Source organism: Maylandia zebra, linkage group LG4, assembly GCF_041146795.1.
Source record: "Maylandia zebra isolate NMK-2024a linkage group LG4, Mzebra_GT3a, whole genome shotgun sequence".
NCBI lineage: Eukaryota > Metazoa > Chordata > Actinopteri > Cichliformes > Cichlidae > Maylandia > Maylandia zebra.
Genome location: NC_135170.1, coordinates 36,633,531 through 36,651,466, shown reverse-complemented (window position 1 = coordinate 36,651,466; position 17,936 = coordinate 36,633,531). Strand labels below are relative to the sequence as shown.

General features: G+C 50.2%; 1 protein-coding gene across 1 annotated transcript; it reads right to left on the bottom strand.

Annotated features, from left to right (window-relative positions):
• Positions 1-1,286: 1,286 nt before the first annotated feature.
• fbxl19 (F-box and leucine rich repeat protein 19) lies at positions 1,287-17,658 on the bottom strand. Its single transcript, XM_012920576.4, has 11 exons — positions 16,977-17,658; positions 13,811-14,011; positions 11,583-11,726; positions 10,446-10,532; positions 10,192-10,362; positions 9,989-10,021; positions 8,680-9,902; positions 7,094-7,257; positions 6,495-6,656; positions 6,185-6,406; positions 1,287-6,105 (listed from the first exon to the last, which is right to left on the bottom strand). Exons 2-11 carry the CDS (start codon positions 13,994-13,996, stop codon positions 5,846-5,848), a joined length of 2,652 nt encoding a protein of 883 aa, XP_012776030.4. The 5' UTR covers positions 13,997-14,011; positions 16,977-17,658; the 3' UTR covers positions 1,287-5,845.
• Positions 17,659-17,936: the final 278 nt, after the last annotated feature.

Genomic DNA, 17,936 nt, shown 5'->3' with positions numbered 1-17,936 from the left:
GAACAACACGAACTGAATAAAAGCTCTAGGCGCTGTGGATTCCGAGCTACACAGGAACGCAGCAGCAGCACGCGCCTCTTGGATCTTTTCGGCGTACGGAGTCTCTCGTGAAAGTAACTAAGTACTTGTACTTGTAGCTGCTCTGCGCTCCAGCTGCTGGTTGGTGCTGGATTCACGTGTCTGTGAGTGTGTCGGTGAACCTGCTGCAGGACTATGTCATGTTTTCTGTCCTCAGACTGAGTGAAACAGGAAGAAGACACCAAACACAAAAACATAAACAATGACGTCACATGAAAGCGCTGTATAAAAGCAATTACAGGAAGTCAGCAGTTCTGTCAGCAGCTTCTCCTCAGGTCGTCAAAGCCTTTCGATCTTCAAGCTCCTCCGTCCTCCTGCCTGTGGCCTCCATTAAAGGAGAGCTCACTTTATTTTCTGTTGCCTAGACTCCCCGCTCCTCATCTCTGGTGGGAGGCCGAGCTGTGAGGAGGTGGTGAGGCCTGAACCAGAAAGTGATCGTTCAGGTCAAACACGCAGAGGGCAGCAGGAAGTGCTGCTGAAGGAAAGGACTTCCTGAAGGAGAGATCGGACTCTTGTCGTTAGTCGGTCCTGTCTGGAAGCCTCGAGCATCTCCATCATCATCTCAGAGTTCTGAAACCAGGCGCGATTAAAAGGTCTCAGGACACCGCCGTGATGACTCGGAGCGACATGAATAAAACTGAACTGTGACAGCGCTCTGTGGCCCTGGTGGAGCTATCACCTCACTGCATGGACACATCATCAGGCCGACCTGCAGCTGCCAGTATAAGTTGGACTCGCACTGATGGGTGATGGACAGCTGTAGACATGGCTCTGGTGAGGAGGGTTACAGATCACACCCGAGTCACACATTCTGCCACGATGTTGGAGAACTCGAGCATGAGCCGGAAACCCAGAAAACCTGCGTTCATCCCAATCTGCTCCAGTCAGTGACAGGATATTTAGAATGTTCTGCGCTTAAATTATATATATATATATATATATATATGAGAGAGAGAGAGGCTGGGTGTCACTCCTCGACTTTGATTCAGAGGTTTTTACTAAAAACAGCTGCAGACATTCATATTGACACATTTATGATTGTGTGTCTGACTCCGTGTTGATCTGTTTTAGGACTTTGAGAAAAGTGCTTCATAATTAGATGTTTTAAATATATAATTAGAGGAGAGAGGCCACGGCCAGGTGAGCGCAGGTGAAGTGACGCAGGTCTGTCTGAATGAAACACGTCGAGCTGAATAAAGACACGCAGCTGAAAAACAAACCCATTGCTTCTTTATTAGTCATTTTACAGTAGTCACTCATACGTAGCTGCCTGGAGTTGGTCTTTTTGTGTCTATTTACCGTTTGTTCCAACATCTTCCTCTTTTTTTTTTTCTTTTTTTAAAACATCAACACAATGGAAGAGTCATGGACAAAGTATAAAAAGAACCCAACAGAGGGAAAACAGGATAAAATGCCCCTTTTCACAACAAAAACTACATTTGGCAAAAGGTGAGGATGAAGATGATGATCCAGTGCATCTTTAAAAAAACAAAACAAAAACAAAAAAAAGACATCAAACACCACATGATTCAGTTTTTACTAAGATCCCGAGGAGAGCGCAGGTGTCCGACTGGAAAACAGTTTCCATTACTTAGCAATTATCGTCCAATCACATTTGACCTCCTCATTTGTTGCTAGCTGAAGCGGCAGAGAGCACACCACCCCCACGGAAAAAACAAATAAACAAAAGAAAACAACTCAACAAATAGAAAAAAAATAAAAGATTAAAAAAACAAAATGACCCATTCACATGCTGACAGTTGATCTGATGCGTTTATGGCACAACAAGGCGTCACAGGCGATTTCAAATTTACCCATAATACTTTTATTTCACAGCTGGTAGCAGCCCAAAGTCAACGCACTGCTGCAGGAAACACTGCGATACCTCGGCTGCAGCGCTGCAATATTCACTCATACCAACTAACAGAAGGTGCTGACGCTGCATTTTTTTCCTAAGAATTGAACACGGGTAACGGTTAACATATTTAAAACAAACAGCAGAAAATGACTAATAGCAGACAGTAAACAGTTATGATCATGTCCCCAGAAATATGTGAACACTTTATTCTAAACCAACAAGCTAACACCAATTAGCTTGAAAATGTAATCATGTAAAAAAAACAAAAAGAACAACAAACAAACAAACTTGTAGACCTGTTTAATTTTTTCCTCCATGTTTATTTTTCTGACCAAGTTCTGAATCAATGTTAGCTAAACCTCTGGGTATTTTAGGTCGTCTGAGCTAGCCTAAAGAACGTAGCCATTTTCCCGCTCATTTTCTTTTTTTTAAACTTTAACAGTATCGGGTCTTCTTAGCCAGCCAACCCTGAACCTCTACAGCCTTTGCAGTTACCTTCAGCTAGCCTGATAAATCAGACCCTTTTCCTGCTTGTTTTGGAATTTTCCTGACAACTTTCAAAGCTAAAATTAAACAGAATTAGCTTGTTAGCTTATTGATAAATAAAAATCTCCCTTAAAAAGTATGTTTGTATTTTTTAGTTTATACTGTAATAATTTAGCTAGCTAAAACTAATTCTGTTATCTTTAGCGGTTATAAATTAACTTGACAAATTATTTCCTGCCCTGTTTTTAATATTCCGGTCTAGATTCTCATGTAAGTTCCAACGTTATATTATTAGCTATTTTGCTCCATGCACTTTACTCAATTATTCTTTAGTTTTTATTTTTAATCCTTAAAGAGCTAGTGTTAGCGTGTTAGCTGACTACCAACAATAAATCCCTAAATTAAAAAGGGTATTGTCGCTAATGTGGGCTAGCTAGAGGACGTTTTCACTAATTTGACATTGTTGTCCACTAGTTTTAATAGTTTGAGTGATATTTGAGCAGCGGAGGTAAAGCAGCACTGACTGCAGCTAACCAACTTGCCAGCTGGTTCAAGGCAATCCATTTACTCTAGTCTACCCTGAAAAGTAAGTTTTAGTCATTAAAACCGCTGTGATTTGATCGACCATTTGATGTGTCGCAGACGTGTACATCTTAAAATACAAACATTATAATAAAATAAAATAAAAAACAAACATTTTTAACACCACCCTCCACCCAAAGGAAACTCAGGCAGTTCACATACATTAAGAAAAATAAACCCAACATTTACAGCTGAGTATCTGGACGTGATTTATGAAACATCTGTGCGACTTTATAATTGAAATTCCCTGCTTTTATCCATGGAAACACGGGGGAAAAAAACAAACAAACAAACAAACAAAAACCTTTGCTCAAATACAACTGAATGCTTTTTCATAACTGACGCCCACAAGAAACAACCGAAGCCCATTTAAGCCAAGAAAACAAACGCTTCATGAATGAAACAACTTAAGACCCAAAGTCATCATCTTGATTTTCTCAGTCGCAACTACAGAGTGACTAAAATTAAGAAATAACCTGAGACAAGTCAAGAACACAACAAGAAACAAGATCAACTGATGGCAAATCACAAGAAAAATTAGGGATATGATAAAATAAGTCTATGCTAAATTAAGATTCTTAAAACAAAAGCAAGATCTCACACGCACACACACGATTTATAAAACAAGTCCAGACGTACTTCCGCGAACTCGATTTTGGACTGTTCATCCATGTTTTTCTTTTCCTGGCAGAAATAGGTTTCTTCAGCAAACAGATTCGTATTTCTCAAAGTAATCTGAACGATGCAACGACAGAAGCTGATCAAATGGAGCGCGAGCAGCCAAAAACAGGAATGTCTCCGATCGGAGCAGATGGAAGCGCTGCTGTGGCACAAAATAAATAGAAAACAGAAAATCAAAGACAACAAATACTCCTGAGAAAACTGATGATTGACCAGAGGAAGCTGATCGAAGGTGATGGACACAGGGTATAAAATCAAAGGGGGATGATTGAGGCTCAGTTTCAAACAGCGTGATCAGTCGGATCACGCACACGCTCAGAGGGAGGAGGAACACCTGAACACACCCCACACATGGCCAAAGGTCACCTGCGATACAGGAAACAAAGACTGCGATGCTTTAATAGTACCGCATGTGAAGTTTGCAGCCTAGCTCGGCACGAGCACCGGAAGCGTGGGGAGACCACTAGCCTTGCTCCGCCTCCCACCAGTCTCAACGGCATGCGACTGATTGAGCGGGCGGAGCTACAGAGAGGTTTTTAAATCAGCACTGATCCCTGCTTCACCTTCACGTTCTTCCACAGCTGTTGTTTGCGGGGCGACCTAAGATGAGGTCTTGGAGCGGACCATCAAATATTAGGAGCTGAAGGACGGCCCCTTGTGGACCGCGTCGGTACATTTAAAGCAGCTAAGACACGGCTGTCCTTATGTCGTCAGCTGACGGAGGTCGCCTGCGCGCTAAGGGAAGCCACGCCTCCGTTTTGACTGCAGAAGATTTCGTCACGGTTTAGGAACTTGGAGGACCTGCCGGGAGTAACAGGAAGTTGGCGCCAATGTTTCGGCCGGTGATGGGACTCTGACAGCACGATTTGAGTCTGAAATCGAGTCCCCTCGGGTGGTGCGGCGGTCTTTTGGTCTGTCACTTGTGTTTTATGAACACGCTTCCACAGCCTGCTCAGACTGCAGGTTAAACTGAGCCCAGCGAACACGGACCTCTGCTCCATCGTGGTGTTTGTAGTACATTCATCATGGTCTCGTTAAAAGAAATGGGCTCCACAATAGAAAACGTGTCTGTGCTGCCTGAAGCAAGCTGCAGAGCAGCAGCAGAAGAAATCAGTGTTACGAAAACGACACTCGAGGTTCGCCTACGTGAACGACCCAATACGAGCGACCCGTCAGCAGAAATCCATCCCTCGCCATTTTCCCTCTGGTTCCTTCCCGATGTCGGTCGGTCACGGTGACGTCTGAGTCGTGGACGGCGTGCTGGACCAAACCAAACTAAAGTTTTTCCAGTGACTCTTTCTAATCTTTTGGGCAATTAATCGATTCATACGCACTCAGCTGTTTGTATTTACAGGGGAGTCATCGGTGAGGTCAGAGGTCAAACAGAGAAAACGAAACTAAATCAGCGATGACCTGCTGTGAGCATGTTTAAGTCTTTACTCAAATCACGGCAAACTTTTGGAGAGAGAAACCACAAGAGGTGCCAGAAACAGTCGATTGATGGTTTTTGCCTGAATTTGAGTCACTTGGCAGCGCGAGCGTCTGAGATGTGACGAGTTCGTCACGTTAAATAAACCAAGTTCAGTAAAGGTCAGTCTGAACGAACTTTGACGGTCGATGCATTTGTGGTCTGTGCAGAGGAGGACATGGAAAGTGTAGTGTGAGGTCAGTGACGCTTCAGGTGAGAAACGAGAAAAAGGCGGACGATGCTGTGAGACAGGAAGCAGAGGGAAAGCTTGACCTGCACAGACGGAGCGCGGCGCGTTCGCTCGACGAGTTCGCTCGACGAGTTCGCTCGACGAGCAGCTGACCGGCGTGATGATCGGTCGCAGGGTGGAAGGACGGAAAGGAAGGAGATGGGGGAGTTTAAGGAGGTGTGGGATGATGGTTCAAAGGTCAGGGGTCATTTACAGTAACCTACAGATATATACACACACCCAAATTATACAGAGAACAAATATATACATGCTCAGGGTTTCTATTTTTAACTATAACCAACAACTTTTTCCCAAAATACGTCCCTCCTCCTCTTCCAGCGTCAGGAGCAGTGCTGCACAACTCCTCCTCCTCCTCCTCCTCACCTGTCTGTAGTGTAATGAGGAGCGAGGCCGGGCTCACAGGCCACCTGGACTTGAGTGTCACATAACATGAAGGCGGACTTTAGCTGTTCTTTAGCAGCGTTCTGTCTTCAGGAGGACAGGAGGAGGAGGAGGCAGGCGTGGAGGAGGATGTAGCGGCGACACTGGTGGTGGTGGTAGCAGAGGAAGAAGATGAGGAGGAGGTGGTGGTGGCATTGGAGGGGAAGGAGAGCAGCTGTCCGGTCTCAGAGGAGAGGAGCGAGCAGGAGCGCAGGTCGACCGTCTGCAGGGAGGTGCAGCGGCGCAGCAGTGGGATGGACTGCTCCGTCACCTTAACACAACCTAGAAAACACACAGACGGGTGAGGCGGAGCAGCGGCACAGGTGGAGCAGGACAACGGTGAGGCTCAGGCGTCGCTTACCTGCCAGGTTGATGTGGGTGAGGCTCTCTCTCAGGGGGGAGATGTGGGAGGTGAGCGTGTGCACCGTCTGGTCGGTGATGTTCCCGCAGTGGCTCAGGTCCAACTTGGCCAGGTGAGGAACGTAACGCATCAGTAGGCGGGACGACGCGTCCGTCAGGTCCAAACCCGCCAAACGCAGCTCTGTCACATTCTGGAAACGCCCCGCTCTGGTTTCCCCGTGGGCTGCAGGCCCAATCAGAGCAGAGAATCAAACACGTGATAACCTCAGAGCCTTTGTGCAGGCGGAGGTGTTCCGATGTGGGTGTCTCACCTGTCCTGGTATCAGGTGGGGGCGCCAGCAGCTCTCTCAGGTGAGAGTCTTTGAGGTCCTCAACTCTGCTGAGGTCCAGCAGCTTCAGGCAGGGGCACACGGCCTGACACAGAGCGGAGACCGCCGCCCACGGGCAGCCCGACACATTCAGCTCCAGCAGACCTGAGCGGGACAGAAGACACAGGTGAGACTCGCAGGTGAGAGGTGGAGCCACTCGCTGCCTCACAGGAAGGAGGGAAACGGCTCCAGTGGGAGGTTTCAAGAGTATCATGTGACCTGGTTTGGCCAATAAGCCTTACACCATCAGGTGAAAAAATGAAAACCACGGCAACTTATAGCAGGGTGTGGGCAGGCGAGCTACACCTGTGCGAGGCCTTGAAAACAAGCCTTCAGATTCGGCTCCATCTGCCGCCCCACAGCGTGAGCACATGAATACGAAGTTGATTCGGTCAGACGGGGATCCACAGCAGTTATCAGAATCAAAGCGTTTTTATAATTCAAGTTCCCCTCGCGCTTCAGTCTTCGTGTTGCGAGTGGGGGTAATGTGTGTGTGTGTGTGTGTGTGTGTGTGCAGCGGGTGGAGGTGGCGGCACCGTCACCTTGCAGGCGGTTGATGAGCCACATCAGCTGTTTCTTGGAGATGTTGGTGTAGCCCAGGTTGAGGGAGACGGGCTGCCGGCGGATGATGCCGCTCAGCATGGGGGGGGTGATGGAGCGCTGCCGGCTCAGGTCGATCTGAGTCCACAGCCTCTTATCGCAGCACCTGGGGGAGGGAGAGACCACAGCTTTAGTCCGCAGGGCTGACGACCGTGGGGGTTACACTGAGGTCAGCAAACTCCTTTAGTCCCCGCACCGCAGCCTTCCACGCCACTAGAGATACAGCGGTATATGTCGACCCAACGTGTAGTTACCCGCGAGGCTCACGTCAGGTTAGGTGGAAGGTTGCAGCGTGGGATTCAAACGGGGCTCCGTTTATGGCGTAAGCTACGATGCAGAAGCACAGGTCACGTGTACAGCGAGACGCATCGACTTGGAAATCCAAACCAGACAGGATGAACTCGGACCTACCGCTGTTCTCCAGCTCTGATCGAAGCGAGTCCACTTTTGTCTCGTAAAAGTGCAACTGTAGCCCCCCTACTGGAGTACTAGGGCTGGGTATCGTCACCGATTTCTAGAATCGATTCGATTCAATTCGATTTAAATCTGGGAAATTTTGCCTCAGACAGTCAGAAATATAATTCAGATCAGTACATTTACATATTTTTGTATCTGTGAGCGTCACAGCAGAGGCCTTTGTGTCACAGCAGCTGAAGATAAAACAGAAAAACATGAAGCAGATTTTCCTGTTCTGGGATTTTATAAAAATATTCTGCAGTCGATCAAAAACGAAGTGAATCCATGACGATGTTTATGTGAAGCGTAGTTTGGATCAATGTTGTTTGGAGAGAGATCAAACTAACAGCTTCAGAATCAGCACAAAAAGGGCGTGAACACAAAGCTCGACCCGCCGACAGAGTCGGCGAGCTGTCGGCTTTCAGCCCCGACCGTGTCCGTGCCGTCGCTGAGAAAGTCACAGCTCGCTGATCCTGATGCGTCGGCGGGTCGAGCTTTGTGTTCACGTCTCTGTGCAGAAGCCTGTTCCTGCTCTCAGTTACTGTTTTCATCTTTGGTGGTTGTTGAAGTTTTGTGAGGTTTAACCTGAGATTCTGGCGTTTCGGGCAAAATAAATTTATATTAAAAAATCGATTCAGGATTTTAATGAATCGATATCACGTTATCCAGAATCATTTTAATCGATGAATCGATGATTAAAACCCTCCCTACCACCTAATGTGTGTGGCTGTCGTCATAGCAACACGGCCGAGGGTCCCATGACATAGTGAGTATGCGACACGAATGCTGCAACAAAGGCGGAGGTCGAGGCGCCGACATACCTCCTGCTGGGTCGGCTAACACGCTGTCGTCTTGACGGTTTGCCCGACTCGTCGGACGCTTCTTATTCTTACAGCGTTTATTTTATTGTTATTAGTTTTTTAACCCTTTGAGGACCTGCAGAAGCCTCATAATTATTAAAACCAATCAGCAGAAGGGGCGTGCTCGGCTCTTCAGCCAAAGCTACAGCGACTCTGATAGGCCATCGTACGAGACCCCGCCCCCTCGCACCCGTGACCTCACAGCGACTGACCAGCGGCTCCAGGTGCGGCAGACCCTCATGCAGACGCAGAGCTCTCTGTGACTCAGGAAGGTGAAGACTCGCAGCCACACGTCCCGTGTCATGATGTGGGCGGTGCCAGAGTCCAGCGGCAGGCAGCTGGGCTCGGGGCACGCCGGCGGGGGACGCACCAGGTGCCTCTCCATCTGCACGGGGCGGGGAGGCGAGGGTACGGCCGGCGGGCTGCGCTTCATCATCTGAGAGCGAGGGCCGAGGCGGGACGGCTGCGAGCAAGGCGACGCCGCCATGGCTGACATCATGAGTCCGCTGGCCCCGCCCCCCCCGCCGTTGGAGGTGGGGATTGAGGAGGAGGAGGAGGTGCTGTTTCTAGACGTCTGGTTCTTGTTGTTTCGGATCTTGTTGCCACGGTTGCCGCTACCTTTGGTCCCACCCGCTCCGCCCCCGCCGTGTCTGTGATTGGTCAGAGCTCCGCTCGCGTTCTCCTTCTCCCCGCCCCCTCCTCCCCCCGTGCCTCCACGTGTCCGGCCGTTGCGCGCCTCCTGCCCGTTGCTGCGCTGCTTCCCGGTGAAGCTGTCATGCTGCGAGGACGGAGCCATCTGACTGGAGGACAACGGTGAGGGCGGGGGCAGGGAGGCGGAGTTTTTCCTGGTCCTGTCCAAAGTGGGCGTGTCGTCATCCTCTACATCCATCAGCCCACCTTTGCGTCCCCTCTGGGACAGCCCCGCCTCCCCTCTCCGACGGGACTTGTCTCCCCCGGCCTGCTCGTCCTCCCGCTCGTCCTCCTCGCCCCTCCCTCCCTCCCCCTCCGACTCCTCGCTGGCACTGAAGCCGAGCTCGGCCAGACGCCGCTCCCTCTCCCTTCTCTCCCGCTCCGCACGACTGCCGCTGCTGTTGCTGTAGACGACGGGAGGGGGTGGGGCTGGCGAGGACGATGACGGGGAAGACACTCTCCCCTGCTCCCCCCTCAGGGAGTCGTCGGAGTCAGACTCCGAGTCAGACTCTGAGCTGGAGGACGAGGACGAGGACGAGGAGGGCCGGCGCTCCAGCATGCACATCCTCTTGAATCGTTCCAGTTTCTCTCTGTGATGGGAACGCTGGTCGGCGCTCGACGTCCCGCCCACACCACCGCCTCCTCCGGGCTGCGAGGAAGATGACGTGGAGGAACCCTGCACCCCTGAGGCTCCGCCCCCAGAGGAGGAGGGGCCATTGGACTCCGCCGCCTCCTGTTTGGGTTTCTGACGAGAGAAAAGACGACATGTCAGAGAAAGCGGGCGGTAACCGAGCTCGAGGACATCACGTGGGTTAGCGGTGGACGTCTTACCTTTTTCAGGCGTTTTTCGTGGCCTCCTTTCATCTGAGGAACAAACAGGAAGCAGATCGATAACATCATTAGTGTCATTAACAGCGGTTTGGAGAGGGAGCTGTGAACTGGCTCCTCCTCCAGTCTTAAATCTGAGCACATTAAACACCGATCAATAATCTATAATCAACTCTGTGACTCGTTCAATCTGACTTTAAGGTCACCTTCTTCTTGGGCCCGCTGTCCGCAGGCAGCTCCTTCTCCTTTTTCCTCTTGTGCCCGCCCTCCTCTGAGGTGGGTGGGGCTTTCTTTTTAGGAGGCGGGTCATCGGTGAGCTTCCACCGGCCCACCTCACCATTATCCAGCCTGCGTTTGCCCGAGCCGTCCGCCTGGTCCTGCACACAAACAGAAGCAGGGTTCAGTCTATCCGAGCGCACCACTGCCCCGAACCGGTCCCCTGTACTGGTCCCACTCTCACCTTACTGGTTTTGCCCTCCTTGTGGCACTTCGGACACTCCCAGCAGTTCGGGATCTCGTCGTTGATGATTCCTTCAGCTTTGCCCATCTGAGGACAAAAGGCAGCACACATCAGCACATCTGGAAACATCAGGAAGAGCAGCGAGTGACTGCAGAGGAGGAGATGCTAGCAGCTCGACACGACTGCGGGTCATGTGATGGAGCCGCTGCGAGGAAATATTCTCAGTTTGAAGTTACAGCAACTAATTTTTCACCACGTCAGCCGACTCAGAGAGCTGAGGTCTGTTTTCCTTCTCCCAATTCCAGCGTAACCAGAGCTACGGTGGCTGCTGCTGGACAAACTTGGTCGGCCAAATACAAATTCAGACCGTACCCCGTGTGGACCAGATCCGCCCGGAGCGTTTCCCTGTCTGTGGCCGTCAGACACCGTCATGTGACATTTAAGATGTCGGTGGCTCTGACAGATTATTGATCATTCATTTAATGAGTTTTTGGAATTACACTGTTATAGGCACATTTATGAGCGCCACGTGTTACTCACGTCCTGGTCGAGCCAAGGAACGTTAGCTTGCTATTTGAATGTATTTAACCTGATCATGTGACCAGTGTGCAGCTGCTGAAAACTTACAAGGTTACACAGATTAAACTTTGCTGAGTCACTGCTGCTTTCAGTGGACTTGCTCTGAGTCAGGAAGTGTGTGACAGCAGCTCCCTGAAACCAAGGAGGAGCACCTCTGTTTGGTTTTTAGTGTGGATTAATGCTGCCGCGCACACAGATGAAAGGCCATCAATCTCAGGCCCGCACAGCAGCCACAGAGGGCGAGCAGAGTGAAACCAAAAGATAAAATGAGGAGCGATCGTTTCCAGGTTTTTGTTTTCAGGACAGTAAGAAGCCGGAATGAAGCCCCGTGTCTGCACTCCAGCAGCATGCTGCGTGTTTGCACGCTGATGATGTGCAGCCTGAGTGCCAAACATCTGGATCCGAGTCCGTCTCTGTGTTGAGCACAGATCTCCGTCCTCGTTCACAGCTCTGAGAGCTCTGCTGCATCGACCCACTTTTTCCTCAGCATCATTAAACTTTCATTCACAGGAAACAAACCGGCATTTCAAAATAAAAGCCCTTTCCAGGCAAACTGACCTTGAGGCAGCTGGGGTGGATGATCTCGTTGCAGATGGTGCACTCCATCAGCGAGAGGCTGAACTTCTCGTCCTCTGAGTCCACCGTGTCCTCCTTCCCCGCCTCTCCACACGCAAAGCACACGGCTGTGTGAGGCAACACCGGCTACAGACAGGTGAGACAGACAGGTGAGACGTGTACAGGGGGGTAAAAACGGAAACGTGCTGACAGTTAAAGACGTGGATGCAGATGTTGTGGGAGGAGAGTACCTGAATGAACCACACAAAGCTGAAACCTTTAGAGCGCTAATGTCTACTCCTGCTTCCTAATCAAACAGTAGGACTGAACATCTCTCAGAGAAACATCTGGATCTCAGAGCAGGTCGATCAGGCCCACAGGTGAGGGGCGGACTCCTTCCTGTGACTTTAGGACCCTCCCGACCTGCTCAGGGCTCAGTCGGGATCTGATCGATCGATCAAGACTTCTTCTCCTGCACATCCTGCAGGTGGGCCGTTCCCCTCGGCGTTCACCTGGCTGCTCTGGCATCCAACACTGTGCGGTTATTGATCCGAGCGCAGAATCGTGGAGCTCTGCTGTGTTTGGGTCTGTAACCTGTGCTGTTGTCATCCAAACAGAAGCCGAGTGTGTTTCTACAATCTCGCCTCGTTAGTCGAGCAGTGACGCTTGGCTGCATTTTGCGTTTTTAAAAACATGATCATGCACCCATCAACCTTTTAAAAGTCGAGCAGGTCACCAAAAGGTCAACAGCACAGACGCATGATCCGGTTTTATTTTCGTGTTTCATGTACTCAGAAACACCAGATTCACACATCGAACCCACTGAGGGTGGTCGACCCCCCAACACCCGCGCAGACCCAAACCTGCGGTCTGAGGCCTCAAACGGCTCGCAATGACTTAAAGAGGCGATGAGCTGCAGGTCGCCAGGTCACTGCTCGACCTCAGTGAGGCAGCAGCACTCAGAACACCTGCAGCTGGTGCTCCTCATCCTCTCAGCAGACACCAGGGGGCGTCTCTGCTCCTGCTGAGGGAGCAAAGCAAGGAGCATCATCCTAACCTGCACCACCCTCCTCCTCCACACAAAGCTCCAACAACAGATAAATAAATCTCCATCATGTGAGCCGTAGACCGTCTCACTGTGTGTGTGTTTTAAGCAGCTCTGTGAAATGGCAATGGATCAAAGCCAACTCGCTCTCGCTCACAGTGCCAGCAACCATCACTGGTTGCCACGGAAACCCAGCATCGTCGCCCGCTGGGCTCTTGGTTGATGCCATTTGAAGAATCGACACACAGAAAGAAGAATACAGCACATCTTCAGCACGCACACACCTGTGCATGGGTCGCGTTCCTGCCGTCAGGGACAGCAGCAGGTGTAATGGAGGACCGTGTTGACATGGAAACCTGTTTCACTCAGACTGCAGATCTGAGCATAAATAAGTGCAGTGTGGTTTTTGAGCTGAATGTTTGTGGATGATGGAGCGCTGCATGTACGCTGCAGCTAACACGCCTCCGTGATCTGCTCAGTCACATGCTTCTGACACTTTGTCCTGAAAGCAAACCGCTGAGCTGGGTTTGACTCCAGCTGAAGGCTTCAGAGGTCAAAGGGCATAATATTCATCAATCATTGCTTCTTATCAGTTGAAGCCACAGAGATACCTGAGTGTACAGAGCCTGAGGTCCGACCGCGGAGGCGTACCTGCAGACGAACTGAACCTGATCTGACAGTCTGTGGGAGGGGCTTTCTCGCTGGCCGGTGTGCCAGCAGTGGCGAGGACCGCTGAGCGAGCCCTGCGAGATTTGACGTGTCTCCTGCTGGTTTGCGTAGGTCACGCGTTACTGACATGTTTGGGCTGGATGATCCAAAGCTAAAAGCACAGGTCACCCTTCAGTCTGCGAGCCACACACATTCCTGCTTTCTCGGCAGGTTTTTGCAAGACGGCACGCAGCAAACATCAGCCAACGGCGACCGTGTGACAGAAGCATGTCCACTTCGCTGTGAATATTACACAAACACTGTCAGGGTTAAACAAGAGCTCTGTGTAAGAGCTTTCCGAGGGATGTAGGTCAGACAAAGAAGACTGATTCTGAACCGAATCATGCAAAGCTGCTGTGTAGAGTCTAACAATGAGGATCTGTAATGTATTTTTAACCTCAGTTCATTTTAAGGCCAGTGTGGTTCATGTTCAGGTTACAGTCTCGGCGTCTGCTGTCGTGTCGTGTGTGCGTCTCACCGCCGTGCACTGTCTCAGGAGGCAGGACTGCTTCATGCGGCCGGGTCCGCCAAACTTCTTCATGTCCTTGCAGAAGTGACACTCGCCGCACTCCGTCCTCATGCAGGCCTGGCAGCGCCGGCACCGCGTCCGCCTGCGCCTCGCCCCACCGCCGGCCCCCCCGCCCAGCGCCTTACTGCCCGACATCACCGAACAAGTCAGCTGGAACCAGAGAGAGCGAGAGGACAGAGATATGAGCATGTGGGACAGCAGCAGACGATCCCTGTGGAGGTAAAGACGTTTACAGCATGTAGATAAACCCCTCACAACACCTGTTTCAGTCGTATTAAGGCTGAAAGTTTGCATTATTAGGGGCGTGGTCTCTTTGACTGACAGGCTGTCTGCTAGCTTCACCTGAACTGGACCTCTGAACTATGTTTGTGCTGTCCGAGCCTTTTAATGACATCATCACACCAATAATGTGCTGATCAAACATCTGGACTCATCACGACGCTTTTTTAAATCCAACAAACACTTAGTTTTATTCCTGAAACGTTACAGGTGGACTGAAGTCGTCGTACGTGTTGTTGAAGACGTTTAAACGGCTGGAGCAGAATGTGCGTCTCACAAAATGAAAATTCAATCAGCAGAAACTCGTCTGAGGTTCAACAAAAGGAAAAACATTTTTCATATCATAAGGACCCAGAAAGTCATGTAATTAACTGGTGATTTGAATACGACTGGTTTAAAACACCCTCTGAGTTTTCAGTATTTGAATGTTTATTAGTTTTTGGATGTTTCTGCCTGTGTTCTGTCAGGATGACCTCACACTGCAGGTCCGGGCTCTGACGAGGCCCATCCAGGTGTGCTCTCCCTGGACTGGCAGCGTCTCACGCTGGAAATGAGCTCAACCCATGACAGAACTTCCACCGTGCTTCACAGGAAACTGTCAGGTATGAGGACTGGAGTGAAAAAGCAGTCAGTGTCCACAGAACAACTTCAGAAACTGGGCGACTAATGCTCAAGAGCGCTTTAGAAGGAACAACAAGGTCTGGCTGCCCGGAAGCAGATTAATGAGGGGTGACTCAAGACTTTCGCACAGCACGGGGTAAAGCTCACACTCAGTGTTGAATCTGCGGCGCAGCCTGCGCAGCCGCCCACCACAGCCACCATTTATGCATGTGCGTGCTCCGCCCACACCGCCCTGCAGTTTCACCACCCAAACACGAGTTGGCCCTCCAGCTGACTCGAAACATGGCAGCAGAAGCAGCCAGATGGGAAGTGGCAGACCTCAACGGCCAATCACAGTCGCTCTGTAAGAAGGCGCCCGTCAGGTTACGGAGCCAATTCAACGCAGTTTAAACCTGAAGAACACGCCTCCCTCTCCTCCTGACTGATACTGACTACTGATCAGGTTCAGCTGATCGATAACCAGAAGGAGCCGTTGGCTGTTGTTGGGTTTTTTCCTTTTCTCACGTGGCACAAAAAACATTTTGTAAGAATAAAACCAAAACACCAACATGCAGCTGACATGCTGTTCGCAGCAGCCTCGCGGCGCTGCTCGATTAACTAATCATCACTTATGTGGTCGATGTTAACAACGGTTCACTGTGTGGACAGACGCGATTGATCTCTGTACCTTTTATTTTTAAAACAACTTTTCAGCTTTACACTTTGTTAAAGTGACATTAATTTGATATTTTATTGTATAAACCCATTCATACAAAAAGTGGCTGCAGAGCATTAAAACACACATTTGCTCTAACTGATAATTACTTTCAAAAAGCTTCCTCTGTGTAAACGATGATCAGTTCAGGGTCTGCTGCACGCACTTGTGTCAGCAGTGCCGAGGCCACTTCCTGTGGACTGGAGTGTGTGTTAAGCTGTAAACATCTGGAAGTCTCAGGCTATGTTCTCTTCATCCTCGACTTCAAACTGTTCAGTTTGTTGGTAAAAACTATAAAACTTTCTAGAGTCAGAGTTCAAAGTTCACTGCGGCGAGACCAAGAACACGCTCCTCACAACAACTCTAATCAGACACTAGAGTCCCCCTCAAAGCTGATGGTGAGCGGCCTCGGTATGAGCAGTGAAAGGACTCGACAAAACCGGTTTTATATAAATCTGCTGCACCTGCTTTCCCATCAGGCAAAGGCGAGTGCACAGCAGCTCACCTGCAGACACTTTATTTTGTTCCAGTGAGACAAGAACTTCCTGGAGTTTGAGGGGGAGAGTGTAAAGCCGTATCAGTGCATCTTTGCAGGTTTACAGTTGCATAAATCCAACAGGGACACAGTGTTATTCCAAAAAAGATGCAAAGTCAAAGAACCAAAAACAGCAAGCAGTCCTCTGCAGAGCAGCCACATGCTTAAAGATTCTACATTATTATTTAAACCTGTTAGGTGGACCTCGACATACTGAAATCACTAACAGACCGGATCTGCTTCATTATCTGGTCCAAATCCAGGTGTTTTTAAATCCAGGTGTTTTGGTTGTACAGGCTGCTGAGCATGCTCTGAAGCTTCACTCTGTTTCTTTCACGTTACTTATAATATTTATTGTATTTTCTGGGTATTCTTGCGGCTGCTGTAGTCTCACAGTGCCTGTCAGTAATCAAGGGAATAATATTCCTGACATTAAAGAATGAAAACGGAGAGGGTGAAGCAATCCTGCTTCCTGTGTGAAGCTAACATCCCAGGATCGTTTTCACCAGCTTCCTCCTTCCAGGCCAGCACGAGCCCACAGAAACACCTGTATGAGAACATCACCTGAAACGCGATTTTCTCATTAAACATGTGACGGAAACAGAGGCTGGCTGTAGCTAACAGCAGCTAACAGCAATAATAATGAAGATGCGCATCTGGCACCGTTTGGAGACTAACCGCTAACAGCTAGCAGCTATCCCGTCACAGTCACCTACAGCCAGCCTGGGCATACCTGCCCGGACAACACACCTGTACACACCGTCTGCCCTGTTAATTACCTAATATCACATGTAGGAGGGCAGCCCCCCTTCCCTTCCCCAGCCTCTCCTAAAACATTAACGTTAGGCGTGCTAACAGGCTAGCACGCTAGCAGCCCGTCCGCCCCCTGCAGCAGCTTCCTCTTTCACGCTGTCCCCGCTCCGCAGCTAGCTGCCGGGCAGGTGTAGGTGAACAAACCCGACCCTCACGAACCCTTCCCCGCTCACCTCTCTGAATCAGCTCGCATGCTCCTGGGTCGCTCATTAGAATCGGTATCCGCCAACAATCAGCCCACGTTAGCCCGTGCTGAGCGCAGCTAGCCGTCCGCTTCCTTGTTTCTTCGCCCGCCGCTGCTTCATGCGCATGCCATCCCGCTGGCTGCCGCTGGCTCCGGTTCTCCAGGCTGGCCTGCCTGAAGGACCGCGGTGGTCTAACTGTGTCGGTAGAGAACGGATGGATATCGGTGAGGCGGAGGGCGCAGTCGTGCCCATTCACTCCCCTCTCTGTCCGCCTCTCTCTCTGCACTCGATCCGCCTCGCTCTCCCCCCGCAGCGCGTTCCGCGTGCTCCGCGGCTCTTCCTCCCGAGGGGCTCCAAAATACACACAACGGCCCGTTCTCGCCGCAGCGCGGCGCTTTCAACGCGTTCCCGGTGATACTCCTCCGCACGAACTAGGCCCGTTCGCCGTCGTAGGCTGGAAAAGCAGCGCCGCGCGCGGCTATTGTTCTGCGACTCTATTGTGTGGCGCGAGGCTGCGGTGCTGCGCGTGATTCGGTTCAGTGTCGCGAATCGGCCGGTGGCTCGCGGCACGTTTAACCCCGCATTGATGACATCATGCAGGTGACCGCAGAGCTCGCGCTGCTTCAGCCTCGGACAGCGACGGAAAATAAAATAAATAAATAAATAAATAAACCGCTAAATAAAATATAGGCACAAACGATATGCACGCTCCTCCTCTCCGTGTCACGTCACAGTGCGGAGGGCATTGTGGGACTTGTAGTTGTCCCGCTTCTCCACAAAAAAGCGTTGAGCTAAAATGTTTTTTAGCCCACACAAGACATTTGAAATATAATAGAATATAGAGATCAGTAGAATCCGGATAAAAATGAAATTCAAGGTAAGAAAAAAAAAGATTTAAAAAATGCAGCAAACACATGCAAATACATGTTGGTGCAATAAAAATGAAAT

Coding starts and splice junctions, on each gene's coding strand:
- fbxl19 (XM_012920576.4), bottom strand. CDS start 13,996: ATGTCGGGCAGTAAGGCGCTGGGCGGGGGGGCCGGCGGTGGGGCGAGG. Junction 10,363..10,445: donor AGGAGGGCAAAACCAGTAAG/GTGAGAGTGGGA, acceptor GTTTGTGTGCAG/GACCAGGCGGACGGCTCGGG. Junction 7,258..8,679: donor TGCCGCACCTGGAGCCGCTG/GTCAGTCGCTGT, acceptor TCCCTCCCCCAG/GTGCTGCGATAAGAGGCTGT.